General features: G+C 42.6%; 1 protein-coding gene across 1 annotated transcript in view; it reads right to left on the reverse strand.

Moving 5' to 3' along the window:
- PEX6 (peroxisomal biogenesis factor 6) overlaps positions 1 to 19,198 on the reverse strand; it is a 195,307-nt gene that overhangs the window by 69,668 nt on the left and 106,441 nt on the right. Inside the window, exons 11-12 of the mRNA XM_029596736.1 lie at positions 15,331 to 15,463; positions 5,087 to 5,292 (exon numbers count right to left, since the gene is read on the reverse strand). Coding sequence (XP_029452596.1) covers positions 5,087 to 5,292; positions 15,331 to 15,463 — 339 coding nt within the window. The remainder of the gene's footprint in view (positions 1 to 5,086; positions 5,293 to 15,330; positions 15,464 to 19,198) is intronic.

A 19,198-nucleotide genomic window follows, 5' to 3' on the forward strand; every position in this document is an offset into this window, starting at 1 on the left:
AAATATTTTTATGATATACCTAGTCAATATCTAATTATGTATCTATTTGCAGATGCCATTATTTAGATTTCAAGTTAATGATACAGTCTGAATTAATGCAGTTTTTATTAGCCCCTACATTCCAAGCATTTTGTAGCATTTTCCAGTCCTATAACTTCTAATATGTATATGCATTTACTTGCTGAGTCAGCTAAATGATTGCTTGATACGTTTTCCTTTACCTTTATCTATGAAAGCTGGTCTGATCACACTAACCAATCAGCCTGTTCCACTGCTTGCCACTTTACAGTGTGATATGTCTTGGTGTGGATCAAATGTTCCTGAGAGTTTCTGATTCTTTGCCCACCTGTTTTTTTCTGGATCTTCCCCTTCCCTGGTGTGAACTTTGTTGTCTCAGCGGTGATTCAAGGTTCAAGAGGGATGTATAATTCTGCCTGCTGGATTGCATGCCAGCACATGGCAAATACATGCTGTTCTGTTTGTTGTAAGAAATGCAGCTAATTGCAACTACCGAATATCTCCTGTTCTTATCAGTCTCTTGCTTGCCCTTCTGCTGCGGCTTCTGGACAAGTCTTTCTCCCTTATTTCTTCTTCTGTAACCTGTGTCTATGGTAATCACGTTGTTGGTCTTCCATATTCAATTCCCCCTGCTTCTAACCTTAACCAACATACTAAATTTGGTTATTCCTCTTCTATTATGAAGTTCCCTGTATGACCTTTTGGGCATTTCTTCCTGTAACACTATCTATTATGCTATTTACAACCTTTTATGGATGTTTCTTGGTAGTGTGGCACTTCTGTTTTCCTACATTCCTACTTCTGCCTATGACCAAAACATGTCATGTTTTTCAACATGTATGCTACAAGGTGGTGTGAATCCTTCTGCTGACTCTTGGTTTTCCTTTTTATTTTCCTGACTTCCTTCACTCTCCTGTGCAGAGACTCGCCCAGGTGGATTAGTAGCCCTAAAAGGACATTATTTTGTATGTGGACACAAAGCATACCGAGCACTTCTCCCAGGGTGGGCTGGCACTTGTTTCATTGCAAGTGTTCTGCCCTATACATACATTTATCCGAATTTGTCTGTGATTCCAAATGCTCACTGTAATTATTCCCGATTGAAGAGAGAATTGCAACAGTCATTAAATTTCCTTAATTCTAACAAAACCTCCCCACTTACTGAAGGCCAAAATGTAGGGTTAGCCATTACGGGTGTCATTCCATTAGTTACAGGGGTTCCTGTTTCAATTTATGGTACGAAAACACAGTGCTTATAAAGCTGTTTTAGAAGTTATGGCTTATGAGTATGCTTTTAACAAAACTATTAATGAATTATCACATCTAAGGCTTTATGGTATGCAGAACCGAATGGCATTAGATTATCTGTTATTATCCCAAGGCGGAGTATGTGCCATTGTAAAAGGACAATGTTGTGTTTTCATTGATTATAATTCTGAATTAGTGATGGATTCGGTCGAATGCGCCAAGGCAGCAGCATCTGTCCCCAAGTATGACCATTGGTCTACCTGTTGGGAACAGCTGGTAAACTGGCTCACATCCCTAGGGGAAATTGGCAGGGGATTCTTGTGGTTTGCTCTGGTCCTTCTTATGGTTGTGATAGCAGTGTGTATGTGTTTGCCTACCTGTTTATTGTTCGCCCGGCAGATAATGCAACGTTGTTGGGCCCAAATAACGTCTCCTATCACCTTGACCACGATCAACATTCAGAGGTCAGGTATGACACAGAACCTCTATGTTTCCCTCGATGCAGCAGCTTCCCTTGAAAGGGACCCTCTCAGGATGAGTCATGTTGACAATAATGGGTAAGATCAGTCACATGGCCCTGATGGTGGTGATTGTCCCAATCATCAAGAGGGAAATGAGGATTTGGGATAATTACTGCTTTAAAATAACTACCCCATGTTGACTGGTAACTGGAATAAAAAAAATAGGTCAAGGTGTGATTGTGTGCAAGGATGACTGCATGAGTAAAGAATGGGTGCAGATAAGAAGGCACCAGATAGCCACAGGAACAAAGAAACACAGACCCTGAGAAGGGCCTCAGGAAAAGTGCAGCCAGGTTTAGCAAACTTTAAAAAAGCAGTCTCGGCACGTGAAAGACGAGCAAACACATTGCATGAGAAGCAGTTTATTCTGTAAATCGGCTCTGTTCACTCCCTTAAGGAAAACAAATCTTGCTTTTCCTTCGGTTTCTGCTATTTCTCTCTGTATGCATGTCGGCGATTATAGATTTCTATGTTGATTAATAAATGTTATATTTTGAAACTGAAAGGCTGTTTCATATCACTTTCCGGGTTATATATTTGAGATGACAGATGTTTATGGGCTCACAAGGTGATTATGATAAGGATTATCACTTTCCGGGTTATATATTTGAGATCTATAACTCTTGATGCTACACGGCCCCCTATTATGATGGTCAAAGATCTCTAGCGTTCTAAGTTCTGTGAAGTAGGGAAAGTAGTCATTCAGTGTTGTACATATATATTTGAGATGACAGATATTTATGGGCTCACAGGGTGACTGTGATAAGGAATATCACTTTCCAAGTTATATAATGACAGATGTTTATGGAGTTCACAAGGAGTTATCAGATCAGTGAGGACCATATTGAAAAATGAGATCCCAGAAAAGAACAGGTGGTTTTATGGGAGCTTAAAGAGGATTTGCATTCAGACAACAACTAACAAGGCCTGAACTACACAGTCTGGGTAAACAAATAAGTATGTGGGTAGCTTGCTTATTGTGGTGGTTACTACCCTAAACCAATTAAACCTGATACTTCACTTTGAATGCATATACAGCGTTGCTCTCTGTTTCAACAGCAGAGGGAAATGTGGAAAAGGATTTACATTCAGACAACATCCAACAGGGCACTGATCTGTGCAGTCTGTGTAAACAAGCATCAGGGTAACTTGCTTGATGTGGCAGTTACTACCCTTAACCATTAAGCCTTATGATTCACCTTTGATGCAACTCCATCTTTACTCTCTACATCAACAGCAGGGGATGGCAGGAAATTTGAATGAAACAATTACCAACAAGGGCCCTGAACTTGGTGGTCGGTGAAACAGATTATGGAAAAAACGTGTGGGAGCTTGCTGGGCAGACTGGATGGGCTGTTTGGTCTTTTTCTGCCATCATTTCTATGTTTCTATGTTTAAGTAATCCTTTCATGAGGCCAAATGTTTGCATGAGTTTGGACAGATCCTTTGGTGTGAATATTGGTTTTAGATGTGTTTGATATAAGATGGCTAAGATTTTAGTTTTGTTTTATTTATCGCTTTTAATTGGTCTTAAATGGATATCACTTGATTTTATGTATGTAATGAACTGTACATTGCTTAGTGCCTGGCTGCATAAGCGATTAATAAATCTTAATAAAGATAAAGATATCTTTCTGTCTGAGCCTCCTAGGAAGGCAAACTTCCACAACATGGTTATCATTCTCACTGGACAGGGCCATAAGCTTACACTGATGGTGAAGCATCAACACCAGAGACTGTTGCTCGACTTCAATAGTTCTTGCTCTCTTCCCTTGACCCTGACATCTTGTCTAGGGGAATGTGCAAGGAGTTGCTAACCTTAGAGATGTCATTACCTTGCCTCAGACTTGACTCTGAAGGATGAAGCCCTTGATGTAAAAAGTCTATTAGCTGAAGTGGAAGATTTTGATATTGACACCCATGCTGGGTCCAGAATAGTCTGGAAGATATCCTGAAGTTATAGTCTTCTAAGTTTAATGGCCTTAGAAGACCATATTGGAAAAAATTAAATAACCTGGGATATCATGTCTGAATCCCAGACAGTGCATACACGCGATATAATGCCAGTGATAGACATTTTTCAGTTAGAAGTAAAGCATAAGAACTTGCCATAGTGGCTCAGACTGAATATCCATCAAGCCCAGTATCCTGTTTTAACAGTGGCCAATCCAGATCACATGTATCTGGCAGGATCCCAAACAGTAAATAGATCCCATGTTGCTATCATACGTCTTTTAAATCGCAAGATCTTTTTGTAAGTCATCAAGGGAAACATGGAGTTCGTCAAATTAAAAATAAAAATCCTCAAGCTTTTTCCCAAAGATAAGGCCATTGTTTTGTAAAATAATTGAAAAACACTTAGTAGGCCTTGTGACCGAGTAAATTTAAGTTATACAAAGTCGGAAAGACATCCTTCTCATTCAGGAAAAAAGACTAAGTGAGGAGGCCTTGTGGGATGTGGGTTGTGCATGAGCAGGAGGGACCTCTGAGCTCGTTAATGTCATCCACACGTGACACTAATTTCATGGTATTTGTCCATGGAGAATGCCTGCAGAAAAACACATCTATTATCACCTCAGTACACACCACCAATCTCCCACATTTCTTCTCCTCTATATACTGTTTCTCAGTTCTTGATTCCCTTTTTTACAGCTTCCCAAAATAATATCACTCTCATACAGTCTCCCTTAGGAGTAGTCTAGTGGTTACAGCAGCAAGCGAGAATCAGGGTTCAAATCCCACTGCTGCTCCTTGTGACCTTGGGCAAGTCACTTCACCCTCCACTGCCTCAGGTACAAACTTAAAGGCTGATTTACTAAGGCTTTTCTCTCATTCTGTGTCTGTGAGGAAAATGCTTAGTAATGAGGCCCTTAGATTGTGAACCCTGTGGGGACAGGGAAATACCTTCAAGAGCTACCAATGAAAAAGGCCTGAGCTAAATGCAAAATAAAAAAAATATATACAGAACCCTCCCTTTCAAGGAACTATGTTAATTCAGGAATATCATATGAGGCCTTATTAGTTCCAGTTCCAGGATGCCACATGGCAAAGTCACATTTACATGAACTGTCAAGGAGTTTGCTGCTCTCCCTTCTAAGGGTGCCATTTGTTGCCCTAAGGAACATCACAAGGAGTTTCGCCCTGGCTTTCAGGTCTGTCTCTTTCGGGATTCAGTGCCACATTACCTGAGGAATGTCTCTTTCGGGATTCAGTGCCACATTACCTGAGGAACGTCTCTTTCGGGATTCAGTGCCACATTACCTGAGGTCTGTCTCTTTCGGGATTCAGTGCCACATTACCTGAGGAACGTCATGGCGCACTCTGTTGCCACAGCCTTTGCCAAAAGGGTCTTGCCAGTACCAGGAGGGCCATGTAAGAGGAGCCCAGAGCGTCGCAGCCCCAGAGACAGCAGTTCCGGGTGCTCCAGGGGTAACTGCACTGTCTCCAGTATCTCTCTCTTCACATCCTGAAGACCTCCAATATCCTGCCAGTGTACAGCAGGAATCTGGAAGGACAGACAAATCAGAGACAGAAAGACATCTTCCAGAAATGTGTCCAAAACTACTACTGACCTTACTTACATCCTCTCTCAACAAATTCCTCAGTTTAATTGTATGTTGACTAAATAAATACTTTCTTACAGTTGTTTTAAATCTACCACCAATTAACTTCACACCATGCCCCCTAGTTCGAGTGTTATTTGATAGAGTAAATAACTATTTCTGATTAACTTCTTCACACCACTCATGATTTTATAAACCTCACTCCTATCTTCTCCAAGCTGAGAAGCCATAACCTGTTGCCCATCTCTGTACCTGTTCCTAATTCTGCTATAACTTGTTCAAGATGGGGAGTAGAGAAATAAGCTACTGGTTAGAGCAAAGGTCTGAGAACTAGAGAAGCCAAGGTTCATATCTCACTTCTCCAGCTGATGGTGCTGGTGACTGGGAGGATGCTTGGGGTTTTGAACTGCTGACCCTGGAGGTGCTGGGCTGGAGCTCTGCAGACACAGCTATTCTACCCTTGCAGAACTGGGAAAGCAGTAGCATCGTTATTCTCCCAGGTTACGCCTACTCAGGCACTCATTAGTTATAAGGTAGACCCATCTTGCAGACACAGCTATTCTACCCTTGCAGAACTAGGAAAGCAGTAGCATCGTTATTCTCCCAGGTTACGCCGACTCAGGCACTCATTAGTTATAAGGTAGACCCATCTTGCAGACACAGCTATTCTACCCTTGCAGAACTAGGAAAGCAGTAGCATCGTTATTCTCCCAGGTTACGCCGACTCAGGCACTCATTAGCTATAAGGTAGTCCCATCTTGTTGGCCCAGCTGTTTTAAGTTCTAGCTAGCAGAGATTTCTTTGCTGGCACAATGACTCTCAAGGGTTGGAAGGCTGTGACTAAACAGGGCTGCACTGGACTCTATTGGATCTCTTCTCTTGGTTGTCCAGTAAGGGAAATCACTTTTTTTTTTTTTTGACTGCCTTGGTTGTTTATCTGCAGTTTGTAAGTTAGAGAACATATGTTATACACTGACCTCTGCTTTCTTTCATTAAACACCAATGCAAAACATGGCTACTGTACTGCATTTTAATTAGGCCCTGACAGTGGCCTTAGGAAAGTTTCTTTTCCCTCCATTGCCTTGGTTCAAACTTAAAGTGTAAAATCTTTCGGGCAGGAACTTATCACTTGTACCTGAATTTATAACTTGCCTTGAGCTTGAATTTAGAAAGGCAAATAATTAAATCTAAAATCAAAATCCAACTCACACAAAAGAAACAAAGAAACATGACTGCAGAAAACGACCCTAAAACCTACCTAGTCTGCTCAACCACACTAACTATTCAGCTTTACAATCCCTACCCCTCCTTCAGATATCCCCTGTCCTTGTTTCCAGCACCTCCACTGGGAGGCCGTTCCATGCATTCACCACTTTCTCTGAAAAGAAATATTTCCTTACTTTATTTCTTACACTTATCAACCACCCCACTTCAAAAGACTCAAGGTGATGTACAAATCTAAAACATAGATCAACAGAAAACAAAATATTAAATTCTTACAATTAAATACTTATTTATTTTTTTGAAAATCATTTTTATTCAGCAAGACACAATGTGCTGCCATTACCCAGGATAATCATAATATAGATCCATACTCCATCCAACTCTATATTTGAGAACATGAAAAAAACTATTATGCATCAAAAAATTCCCCCTAAGGTCTTTGCAGCTCCTCCTGCATCTATGCTGAGAATTTTTTATTTTTTTGTAATTAAATGTTTATTGGTCAACAGATAAGAACCATAACACAATCAGTGTATACAGCCTTAATGCAAAAATTCTATGTAACATTATCAATAAAGTACAGCAATAAAATAAAGCATCACACAACTGGTGATGACTTTTCACTTTATGCCTCAACTCTAACCCTAACCCTTCCCCCGCCCCTTAATCCCTGCATTTGGTGGACAGTTAAGGTACAGATAAAGATATACTTAAACAGGTACCTAAGAAGTGTGTGCAAGATAACAGCAAAACACAAGGAGGATACCTACTCCTCAATGAGTAATTAAGAATATATATGAAAAGTCTAACCACAAACATTGTATATATAGCAGAAATTCCAGTGCTGAGACCCTGATGCTACACATAAGAATCAGTAAGACCCGGTATGCATCGCTGAATATCTACCCCAATTCAAATACTTCACCCCGGAGGGCGAGAAGGAGAGGGTGAGAGAGCAGTCCCAGAACATCCTCGCTGGAACCCGGGAGAGAGGAGGAGGAGTAGCCCTGACGATCAGCTGGAGAGACTGTGACGCCGGAGGGCGAATTAGGAGGTGGGACCGAAAGCGGCCATATCAGCGGCCGGCTTGCAGCGCGCTGCAGAGCCGGCGCACCGCTGAAGCCGCACACGCTCAAGGGGTGCGCGGAGACAGCGGGCTTTGCCTGGCTTCGCCGGATTTGTCCGAATTTGTCATCAGAAGCAAGTAAGACTCTCTCTCTTTGATTTAATTTTCATCTACTTACTTCACCAACTCGGGGTCAACAGTTTAATTTTGTAAAAAGGATCTAGCAGAGTAGAGAGGAAGATTGGACTTTTTCTGCACATGAAGTTAGGGCAATATGCCTCCTAAACGGAAGGGAAGAGTTAAAGTCTATCCTTCCCTTCCATTACCATCTCCCATACAGCAGGAAATAAACTTCATGATCGCTCCTATACCTCAAAGAGAAGGAGCTGCGGAACCTGGTGTGCCAGGAAGGGTCTCCTGAGTTGCAGAGGAAGTGTCCTTAAGCCCTAACAACGGGCTACTGCCACCACAGAGAAGGAAGGAAGGTTTAGCTGAAAATGCTTTGAATGAGATTAAAGACCTTGAGCTTATTGCGGGAAATGATCAATCCCGCAAAAAGAGGTTGACTCCATTTTCAGAGCTCGTCATCCGTGCCTGCTGCGTCATCCGTGCCCTTCCTGGAACCTCAATTGGGTACTTTCGGCCCTATGTTCAGCTCCGTTTGAACCTATCAAGCGGGCGACCCTGAAGGACCTTACACTGAAAGTGGTATTTCTAATTGCGATCGCATCAGCCAGAAGGATATCCGAGCTACAGGCGTTGGCATGTAGGGAGCCGTTTTTGCGAATCTCGGATTCGGGAGTGTCATTGAGGACGGTTCCCTCTTTCCTGCCGAAGGTGGTGTCCTCTTTCCATTTGAATCAGTCAGTGGAGCTCCCGTCGTTTCCTGAAGGGGAGCGGACTGATGCAATGGCACGGGACATACGGAAACTGGATGTTCGCAGGGTGCTGTTGCGTTATCTTGAGGTAACGAATTCCTTCCGTGTGTCGGACCATCTTTTTGTTTTGTGGAGTGGTCCAAAGAGAGGAGGTGCAGCCTCGAAAACTACGATAGCGTGCTGGCTCAAGGAGGCTATTGGGTCGGCATATTTACTACGTAAGAACAAAAGAAATGCTTCCAGGGAGAGGGGGCAAGATGGCGTCCTGAACAGGTGTATGGGATAGAGCTGCTCCTACTTCTTACTGATTTCCTCTACAATGCCGCCGAAAAGAAAAGGGAGGGTGAGGGTTTTTCCCTCTATACCTACCCAACTATCGGAGCAAGCCCTGATTACAACTTTCCTCGCCCAAGGAGCTCAACAATTCGAGGCGGTGAGTCCTGTTGTGAATTCGCCTGGAGGAGAGGCGAGTTCACCTGGGACAGAGGTTTCCCTCAGCCCCCCCGAGACGTGCCCTCCGGCAACCAGACGAACTCCGACCCCGGACGTGCAGCAGCCGTCGAGGACCGATGAGGTCACTGCGAGAGAGCTGCTGGGAGAACAGCCGCCAAGCGTCGGAGGAGAGTCGGGGAATGGAGAAAGTTCAGCGAGGGAAGGTGTTTCAACCCACGCTGAACCAGCAGTACCATCAGCAAGCTCCGAAGTGACCCCCCCGATAGCGGGGGCTAGACCCGACCCTCTGGTAAGGCCAGCGGTCGTCACCCTGGAAAATTTATGGGAACTCTCTGCGGGGTTAACCTTAGCTGTTAGAGATTGTAACGCTAAATTGGATTTATTTGCTTCACAAACGGATAACAGAATTTCCGCTCAAGAGAATTCCCTTTCTCAACTCCAAATATCAGTGGGCAAAGTAGAAACGGAGGTTTCTCAAATAAAGGAATTTAATATTGCCACTATTCGGGACAGGGCAGCTCTATCCAGAAGACTGGAGCTATTGGAGAATTGGAATAGACGTCTAGATTTAAGACTGATTAATTTTCCGAGAATCTTGGGGGAAATGCCTACAGTAACTTTAAAAAGATACTTCGCAGAAGTTCTTTTATTGCCTGAAACTCAATTTCCCATGATTAACAAGGCATATTTTCTTCCAGAACCAAACCGCTCAGATCAACAAGCGGCACCGACTATGGACTTACAAAACTTAACTAATTTCCTAGAATCTTCCGCAATTGAAATCATAGACTTTTCCACTTTATTAGTATCTTTGGTGATGGAACAGGATGTTAGTAGGTTAATGATTTCTTACTTTAAAAATCTTAATACATTGTTTCATGGTAGTAAGGTCCGCATGTTTCCGGATATTTCTAAAATAACCCAGGAACGACGGAAAGGGTTCCTGTCCATGCGACAAGCAGTGATATCTCTGGGGGCTACTTTTCTCTTAAGATACCCCTGCAAATGTATTATTAAAAAAGAAGCAGATACTCTTATTTTTTTTTCCCCTGAGCAGTGGAAGCTTTATTTAGATTTACAGACCCCCTCTGAGAACGCCATAATTCCAGGGGAATGAGATATTAAGAGCTCCTTTATTCAGGTTAAGTCCTAGTGGAAACAAATCTCTTTTTCCTTTTTTTCTCCTTAAAAGTGTTCCCCCTCCCTTGGGTTGATTAAATGAGAGTTGGTTACTTCATTAGAAATTTGTATTTTGCCTGAGAATACTGAAGTTGAAATGAATTAATTTCAATCTAATGTTATGTAACATGTTTCCTTTATAAAACTTTGTGATACAATTGTATTAGAAAAGTGAGAAATAAAGAATTAAAAAAAAAAAAGAAATAAATAAATAAATAAATAAAAAAGAACATAAGAAATTGCCATGCTGGGTCAGACCAAGGGTCCATCAAGCCCAGCATCCTGTTTCCAATAGAGGCCAAAACCAGGCCACATGAACCTGGCAATTACCCAAACATTACCCAAATGCTACTGATGCAATTAATAGCAGTGGCTATTCCCTAAGTAAAATTGATTAATAGCCATTAATGGACTTCTCCTCCAAGAACTTATCCAAACCTTTTTTGAACCCAGCTACACTAACTGCACTAACCACATCCTCTGGCAACAAATTCCAGAGCTTTATTGTGCGTTGAGTGAAAAAGAATTTTCTCCGATTAGTCTTAAATGTGCTACTTGCTAACTTCATGGAATGCCCCCTAGTCCTTCTATTATTCGAAAGTGAAAATAACCGAGTCACATCTACTCGTTCAAGACCTCTCATGATCTTAAAGACCTCTATCATATCCCCCCCTCAGCCGTCTCTTCTCCAAGCTGAACAGCCCTAATCTCTTCAGCCTTTCCTCATAGGGAAGCTGTTCCATCCCCTTTATCATTTTGGTTGCCCTTCTCTGTACCTTCTCCATCGCAACTATATCTTTTTTGAGATGCGGCGACCAGAATTGTACACAGTATTCAAGGTGTGGTCTCACCATGGAGCGATATAGAGGCATTATGACATTTTCCGTTCTATTAACCATTCCCTTCCTAATAATTCCTAACATTCTATTTGCTTTTTTGACTGCTGCAGCACACTGAGCTGACGATTTTAAAGTATTATCCACTATGATGCCTAGATCTTTTTCCTGGGTGGTAGCTCCTAATATGGAACCTAACATCATGTAACTACAGCAACGGTTATTTTTCCCTATATGCAACACCTTGCACTTGTCCACATTAAATTTCATCTGCCATTTGGATGCCCAATCTTCCAGTCTTGCAAGGTCCTCCTGCAATGTATCACAGTCTGCTTGTGATTTAACTACTCTGAATAATTTTGTATCATCTGCAAATTTGATAACCTCACTCGTCGTATTCCTTTCCAGATCATTTATATATATATATATATATTGAAAAGCACCGGTCCAAGTACAGATCCCTGAGGCACTCCGCTGTTTACCCTTTTCCACTGAGAAAATTGACCATGTAACCCTACTCTCTGTTTCCTGTCTTTTAACCAGCTTGTAATCCACAAAAAGACATCGCCTCCTATCCCATGACTTTTTAGTTTTCGTAGAAGCCTCTCATGAGGGACTTTGTCAAACGCCTTCTGAAAATCCAAATATACTACATCTACCGGTTCCCCTTTATCCACATGTTTATTAACCCCTTCAAAAAAAATGAAGCAGATTTGTTAGACAAGACTTCCCTTGGGTAAATCCATGTTGACTATGTTCCATTAAATCATGTCTTTCTATATGCTTTACAATTTTGTTCTTGAGAATAGTTTCCACTATTTTTCCCGGCACTGAAGTCAGGCTCACTGGTCTATAGTTACCTGGATCGCCCCTGGAGCCTTTTTTAAATATTGGGGTTACATTAGCCACCCTCCAGTCTTCAGGTACAATGGATGATTTTAATGATAGGTTACAAATTTTATCTAATAGATCAGAAATTTCATTTTTGAGTTCCTTCAGAACCCTAGGATGCATACCATCTGGTCCAGGTGATTTGCTACTCTTTAGTTTGTCAATCTGGCCTACTACATCTTCCAGGTTCACAGTGATTTCGTTCAGTTCGTCTGACTCATCACCCCTGAAAATCATCTCCGGAACTGGTATCTCCCCAACATCCTCATTTGTAAACACGGAGGCAAAGAATTAATTTAGTCTTTCTGCAATGGCCTTATCTTCCCTAAGAGCCCCTTTAACCCCTCTGTCATCTAATGGTCCAACCGACACCCTCACAGGTTTCTTGCTTTGGATATATTTTAAAAAGTTTTTATTATGAGTTTTTGCCTCTATGGCCAATTTCATTTCAAATTCTCTCTTCGCCTGTCTTATCAATGTTTTACACTTAGCTTGACAATGCTTATGTTTTATCCTATTTTCTTCAGATGGATCCTTCTTCCAGTTTTTGAAGGATGTTTTTTTGGCTAAAATAGCCTCTTTCACCTCACCTTTTAACCATGACGGTAATCGTTTTTCCTTCCTTCCACATTTCTTAATGCGCGGAATACATATGGACTGCGCCTCTAGGATTGTATTTTTAAACAATGTCCATGCCTGTTGAACACTTTTAACCTTTGCAGCTGCACCTTTCAGTTTTTTTCTAAATATTTTTCTCATTTTATCAAAGTTTCCCTTTTTAAAATTTAGTGTTAGAGCTGCAGATTTACTTATTGTTCCCCTTCCAGTTATTAGTTTAAATTTGATCATGTTATGATCACTGTTGCCAAGTGGCCCCACCACCGTTACCTCTCTCACCAAATCCTGGGTTCCACTAAGAATTAAATCTAAAATAGCTCCTTTTCTTGTTGGTTCCTGAACCAATTGCTCCATGAAACAATCATTTATTACATCCAGGAACTTTATGTCTCTAGCAAGTCCTGATGTTACATTTACCCAGTCAATATTGGGGTAATTGAAATCTCCCATTATTATTGCACTGCCAAATTGGTTTGCTTCCCTGATTTCTCTTAGCATTTCATCATCTCTCTGACCATTTTGTCCAGGTGGACGGTAGTATACTCCTATCACTATACTCTTACCCAACACACATGGGATTTCTACCCATATAGATTCTACTGAGCATTTAGTCTCTTGTATGATCTTTATCCTGTTGGACTCTATACCCTCCCGGACATAAAGTGCCACACCCCCACCAAGCTGACCCTCCCTATCATTGCGATATAATTTGTACCCTGATATAGCACTGTCCCATTGGTTATCCTCCTTCCACCAAGTCTCTGTGATGCCAATTATGTCAATCTCATCATTTGCTGCTATACACTCTAACTCTCCCATCTTACTACTTAAACTTCTGGCATTGGCGCACAGACATTTCAAAGTGTGTTTTTTGCTTGTTTTAACAACCAGCTTTTCAGTTGTTTGGGATAATTCGGAAATCATTAGCTTTGGTGATTTTTTACATATAGGTATATGAACTATGTTTGCATTTAATGGAACCTCTCTGTTGGGATGCCCTAACTCTCCTGTTTCATTAGTATCCTTCAAGGATACATTTCTCCAAACCATGCACTGCTGAGCGACTGTCGGCTTTCCCCCTTGTTCTAGTTTAAAAGCTGCTCTATCTCCTTTTTGAAAGTTAGTGCCAGCAGCTTGGTTCCACTCTGGTTAAGGTGGAGCCCATCCTTTCGGAAAAGTCTCCCCTTTCCCCAAAAGTTTCCCCAGTTCCTTACAAAACTGAATCCCTCTTCCCTGCACCATCGTCTCATCCACGCATTGAAACTCTGGAGCTCTGCCTGCCTCTGGGGACCTGCACGTGGAACAGGAAGCATTTCAGAGAATGCTACCCTGGAGGTTCTGGATTTCAGCTTCCTACCTAAAATCCTAAATTTGGCTTCCAGAACCTCTCTCCCACATTTTCCTATGTCGTTGGTGCCCACATGTACCACGACAATCGGCTCCTCCCCAGCACTGTCTATAATCCTATCTAGGTGACGTGTGAGGTCTGCCACCTTCGCACCACCTCTTGTTTTAATAATTTCTAGAGATTTCTCCCAATGGGGTAGATTTTAAAAGGGTTATGCGCGTTATCTTATAAAATCCGGCGTACTTTTGTTTGCGCCTGGGGCGTGAACAAAAGTACGTGCTGGCGCACTTTTAGAAAATCTACCCTAATATGTAGTAAACTAATACCCCTCCAGGTTGATTGATATGTAATGGAAAGGTTAAAAAGGATGGAAAAATTATAAATAAAGAATTTAAAAAAAAAACTTCACCCCGAATGAGCATTCACACGTGTGACCGAAATTTCCATCCTATGTAGAGTTGCCAAATGTTCTCGAAGCTGACAACCCTGTAATTACGCATGGCGTTAATTTCCCCAAATAATACACTCTATCCAATCTAGATTGCAGATCAATTAAAGACAGAACAGTGGGCCTACGCCACCAAAAGGAACTTCGCATCTGACGGCTGCGCCAACTTGCTATAGTTTCTGGCATGGACAACGAATCACATAAACTGCCCCGGAGGTAGAACAATCTGAAGAACCATATAACACAAATGTTTTATTAGAGATTGGGTGTGTAAATGATATTATAGGAGACATCAAGGGGCAAACTGAACACTGGCCACATGGCTTATGTCCACTTTGGGGCTGTGTATGTAAACTGTCAGAAATATGTGCAGAATGATCCACATGTCCCAGAGGTTTTTACCTCGGCGGTAAGTGAACCACAGAGGACAACTGAAAAATGTATCCAATGACAAAGAAAACCAATGTTTACGGATAATCTTAGTCACTTTAGCACTTGAGGTGGAAAACGGGAGAATACAATTAACAGAAGTGTCAGATGAGCAGTTTTGGGGTAGAAAAAGTAAATCCCTATTCACATTGTAAGGCCATTTATAAGCTTTCCTCAGGACTTTACGGGGTACCCTCTTTCACAGAACCTAGCAGTCATCTGCTTAGCTTGGGGCATAAACTCGATCTTCGAAGAGCAGAGCCGGCGCAATCTTAGAAATTGGCTCGTAGGAAAATTATGTTTGAGGTGTTGCGGATGACAACTGTCAAAAGTCAAGAGAGTGTTCCGATCCGTATCCTTACAGGCCAGAAATGATCTCACCAGACTACAGACCAGTACCAGAACCTGGGAATTGTATTTATTTCTCTTCTGTACTTGGTAATTCTTTTTACTGCTTTACATGTACAAATTGTCAAGCCAGGCAATGATGCTGAACCTGAATTATCAGGAAGTGCCAGCAGAGAGAGAGACACACACACACAATGGAGGTGAAAGAAGAAACAAACCCACCAGTACGTATCTCCACTTCAAGCCGCCTATGGATTCATACCTTGGGTGCTCCTATTGCCTGCGAATTGGCCTCATGCAGCTGATCCAGGGCGAGGTTAAAATCTTCAGTAAGAATAGGAAACCCAGCAGTAAGCATCTCCCCGTCATCCTCATCACTCAGCCCAGCTGACTCACTGCTCAGAAAGAATACAAGATCCATTAGAGCAATGTCCTGTCACTGCACAGGACACCTAACACTGAAACGTCTCCATTACAGTAAAGTCTTCAGTAAGAATAGGAAACCCAGCAGTAAGCATCTCCCCGTCATCCTTATCATCCAGCCCAGCTGATTCACTGCTCAGAAAGAATACAAGATCCATTAGAGCAATGTCCTGTCACTGCACAGGACACCTAACACTGAAACGTCTCCATTACAGTAAAATCTTCAGTAAGAATAGGAAACCCAGCAGTAAGCATCTCCCCGTCATCCTCATCATCCAGCCCAGCTGACTCACTGCTCAGAAAGAATACAAGATCCATTAGAGCAATGTCCTGTCACTGCACAGGACACCTAACACTGCAACTTCTCCATTACAGTAAAATCTTCAGTAAGAATAGGAAACCCAGCAGTAAGCATCTCCCCGTCATCCTCATCACTCAGCCCAGCTGACTCACTGCTCAGAAAGAATACAAGATCCATTAGAGCAATGTCCTGTCACTGCACAGGACACCTAACACTGAAACGTCTCCATTACAGTAAAGTCTTCAGTAAGAATAGGAAACCCAGCAGTAAGCATCTCCCCGTCATCCTTATCATCCAGCCCAGCTGATTCACTGCTCAGAAAGAATACAAGATCCATTAGAGCAATGTCCTGTCACTGCACAGGACACCTAACACTGCAACTTCTCCATTACAGTAAAATCTTCAGTAAGAATAGGAAACCCAGCAGTAAGCATCTCCCCGTCATCCTCATCATCCAGCCCAGCTGACTCACTGCTCAGAAAGAATACAAGATCCATTAGAGCAATGTCCTGTCACTGCACAGGACACCTAACACTGCAACTTCTCCATTACAGTAAAGTCTTCAGTAAGAATAGGAAACCCAGCAGTAAGCATCTCCCCGTCATCCTCATCACTCAGCCCAGCTGACTCACTGCTCAGAAAGAATACAAGATCCATTAGAGCAATGTCCTGTCACTGCACAGGACACCTAACACTGAAACGTCTCCATTACAGTAAAGTCTTCAGTAAGAATAGGAAACCCAGCAGTAAGCATCTCCCCGTCATCCTCATCATCCAGCCCAGCTGACTCACTGCTCAGAAAGAACACAAGATCCATTAGAGCAATGTCCTGTCACTGCACAGGACACATAACACTGAAACTTCTCCATTACAGTAAAGTCTTCAGTAAGAATAGGAAACCCAGCAGTAAGCATCTCCCCGTCATCCTCATCACTCAGCCCAGCTGACTCACTGCTCAGAAAGAATACAAGATCCATTAGAGCAATGTCCTGTCACTGCACAGGACACCTAACACTGAAACTTCTCCATTACAGTAAAGTCTTCAGTAAGAATAGGAAACCCAGCAGTAAGCATCTCCCCATCATCCTCATCACTCAGCCCAGCTGACTCACTGCTCAGAAAGAATACAAGATCCATTAGAGCAATGTCCTGTCACTGCACAGGACACCTAACACTGAAACGTCTCCATTACAGTAAAATCTTCAGTAAGAATAGGAAACCCAGCAGTAAGCATCTCCCCATCATCCTCATCATCCAGCCCAGCTGACTCACTGCTCAGAAAGAATACAAGATCCATTAGAGCAATGTCCTGTCACTGCACAGGACACCTAACACTGAAACGTCTCCATTACAGTAAAATCTTCAGTAAGAATAGGAAACCCAGCAGTAAGCATCTCCCCGTCATCTTCATCATCCAGCCCAGCTGACTCACTGCTCAGAAAGAATACAAGATCCATTAGAGCAATGTCCTGTCACTGCACAGGACACCTAACACTGAAACTTCTCCATTACAGTAAAGTCTTCAGTAAGAATAGGAAACCCAGCAGTAAGCATCTCCCCGTCATCTTCATCATCCAGCCCAGCTGACTCACTGCTCAGAAAGAATACAAGATCCATTAGAGCAATGTCCTGTCACTGCACAGGACACCTAACACTGAAACGTCTCCATTACAGTAAAGTCTTCAGTAAGAATAGGAAACCCAGCAGTAAACATCTCCCCGTCATCCTTATCATCCAGCCCAGCTGACTCACTGCTCAGAAAGAATACAAGATCCATTAGAGCAATGTCCTGTCACTGCACAGGACACCTAACACTGAAACTTCTCCATTACAGTAAAGTCTTCAGTAAGAATAGGAAACCCAGCAGTAAGCATCTCCCCGTCATCCTTATCATCCAGCCCAGCTGACTCACTGCTCAGAAAGAATACAAGATCCATTAGAGCAATGTCCTGTCACTGCACAGGACACCTAACACTGAAACTTCTCCATTACAGTAAAGTCTTCAGTAAGAATAGGAAACCCAGCAGTAAGCATCTCCCCGTCATCCTTATCATCCAGCCCAGCTGACTCACTGCTCAGAAAGAATACAAGATCCATTAGAGCAATGTCCTGTCACTGCACAGGACACCTAACACTGAAACTTCTCCATTACAGTAAAGTCTTCAGTAAGAATAGGAAACCCAGCAGTAAGCATCTCCCCGTCATCCTCATCATCCAGCCCAGCTGACTCACTGCTCAGAAAGAACACAAGATCCATTAGAGCAATGTCCTGTCACTGCACAGGACACCTAACACTGAAACGTCTCCATTACAGTAAAGTCTTCAGTAAGAATAGGAAACCCAGCAGTAAGCATCTCCCCGTCATCCTCATCACTCAGCCCAGCTGACTCACTGCTCAGAAAGAATACAAGATCCATTAGAGCAATGTCCTGTCACTGCACAGGACACCTAACACTGAAACATCTCCATTACAGTAAAATCTTCAGTAAGAATAGGAAACCCAGCAGTAAGCATCTCCCCGTCATCTTCATCATCCAGCCCAGCTGACTCACTGCTCAGAAAGAATACAAGATCCATTAGAGCAATGTCCTGTCACTGCACAGGACACCTAACACTGAAACTTCTCCATTACAGTAAAGTCTTCAGTAAGAATAGGAAACCCAGCAGTAAGCATCTCCCCGTCATCCTCATCACTCAGCCCAGCTGACTCACTGCTCAGAAAGAATACAAGATCCATTAGAGCAATGTCCTGTCACTGCACAGGACACCTAACACTGCAACTTCTCCATTACAGTAAAATCTTCAGTAAGAATAGGAAACCCAGCAGTAAGCATCTCCCCGTCATCCTTATCATCCAGCCCAGCTGACTCACTGCTCAGAAAGAATACAAGATCCATTAGAGCAACAGGACACCTAACACTGCAACTTCTCCATTACAGTAAAGTCTTCAGTAAGAATAGGAAACCCAGCAGTAAGCATCTCCCCGTCATCCTCATCACTCAGCCCAGCTGACTCACTGCTCAGAAAGAATACAAGATCCATTAGAGCAATGTCCTGTCACTGCACAGGACACCTAACACTGAAACATCTCCATTACAGTAAAATCTTCAGTAAGAATAGGAAACCCAGCAGTAAGCATCTCCCCGTCATCTTCATCATCCAGCCCAGCTGACTCACTGCTCAGAAAGAATACAAGATCCATTAGAGCAATGTCCTGTCACTGCACAGGACACCTAACACTGAAACTTCTCCATTACAGTAAAGTCTTCAGTAAGAATAGGAAACCCAGCAGTAAGCATCTCCCCGTCATCCTCATCACTCAGCCCAGCTGACTCACTGCTCAGAAAGAATACAAGATCCATTAGAGCAATGTCCTGTCACTGCACAGGACACCTAACACTGCAAC

The sequence above is a fragment of the Rhinatrema bivittatum genome, chromosome 3, assembly GCF_901001135.1.
Source record: "Rhinatrema bivittatum chromosome 3, aRhiBiv1.1, whole genome shotgun sequence".
Taxonomy (NCBI): Eukaryota; Metazoa; Chordata; class Amphibia; order Gymnophiona; family Rhinatrematidae; genus Rhinatrema; species Rhinatrema bivittatum.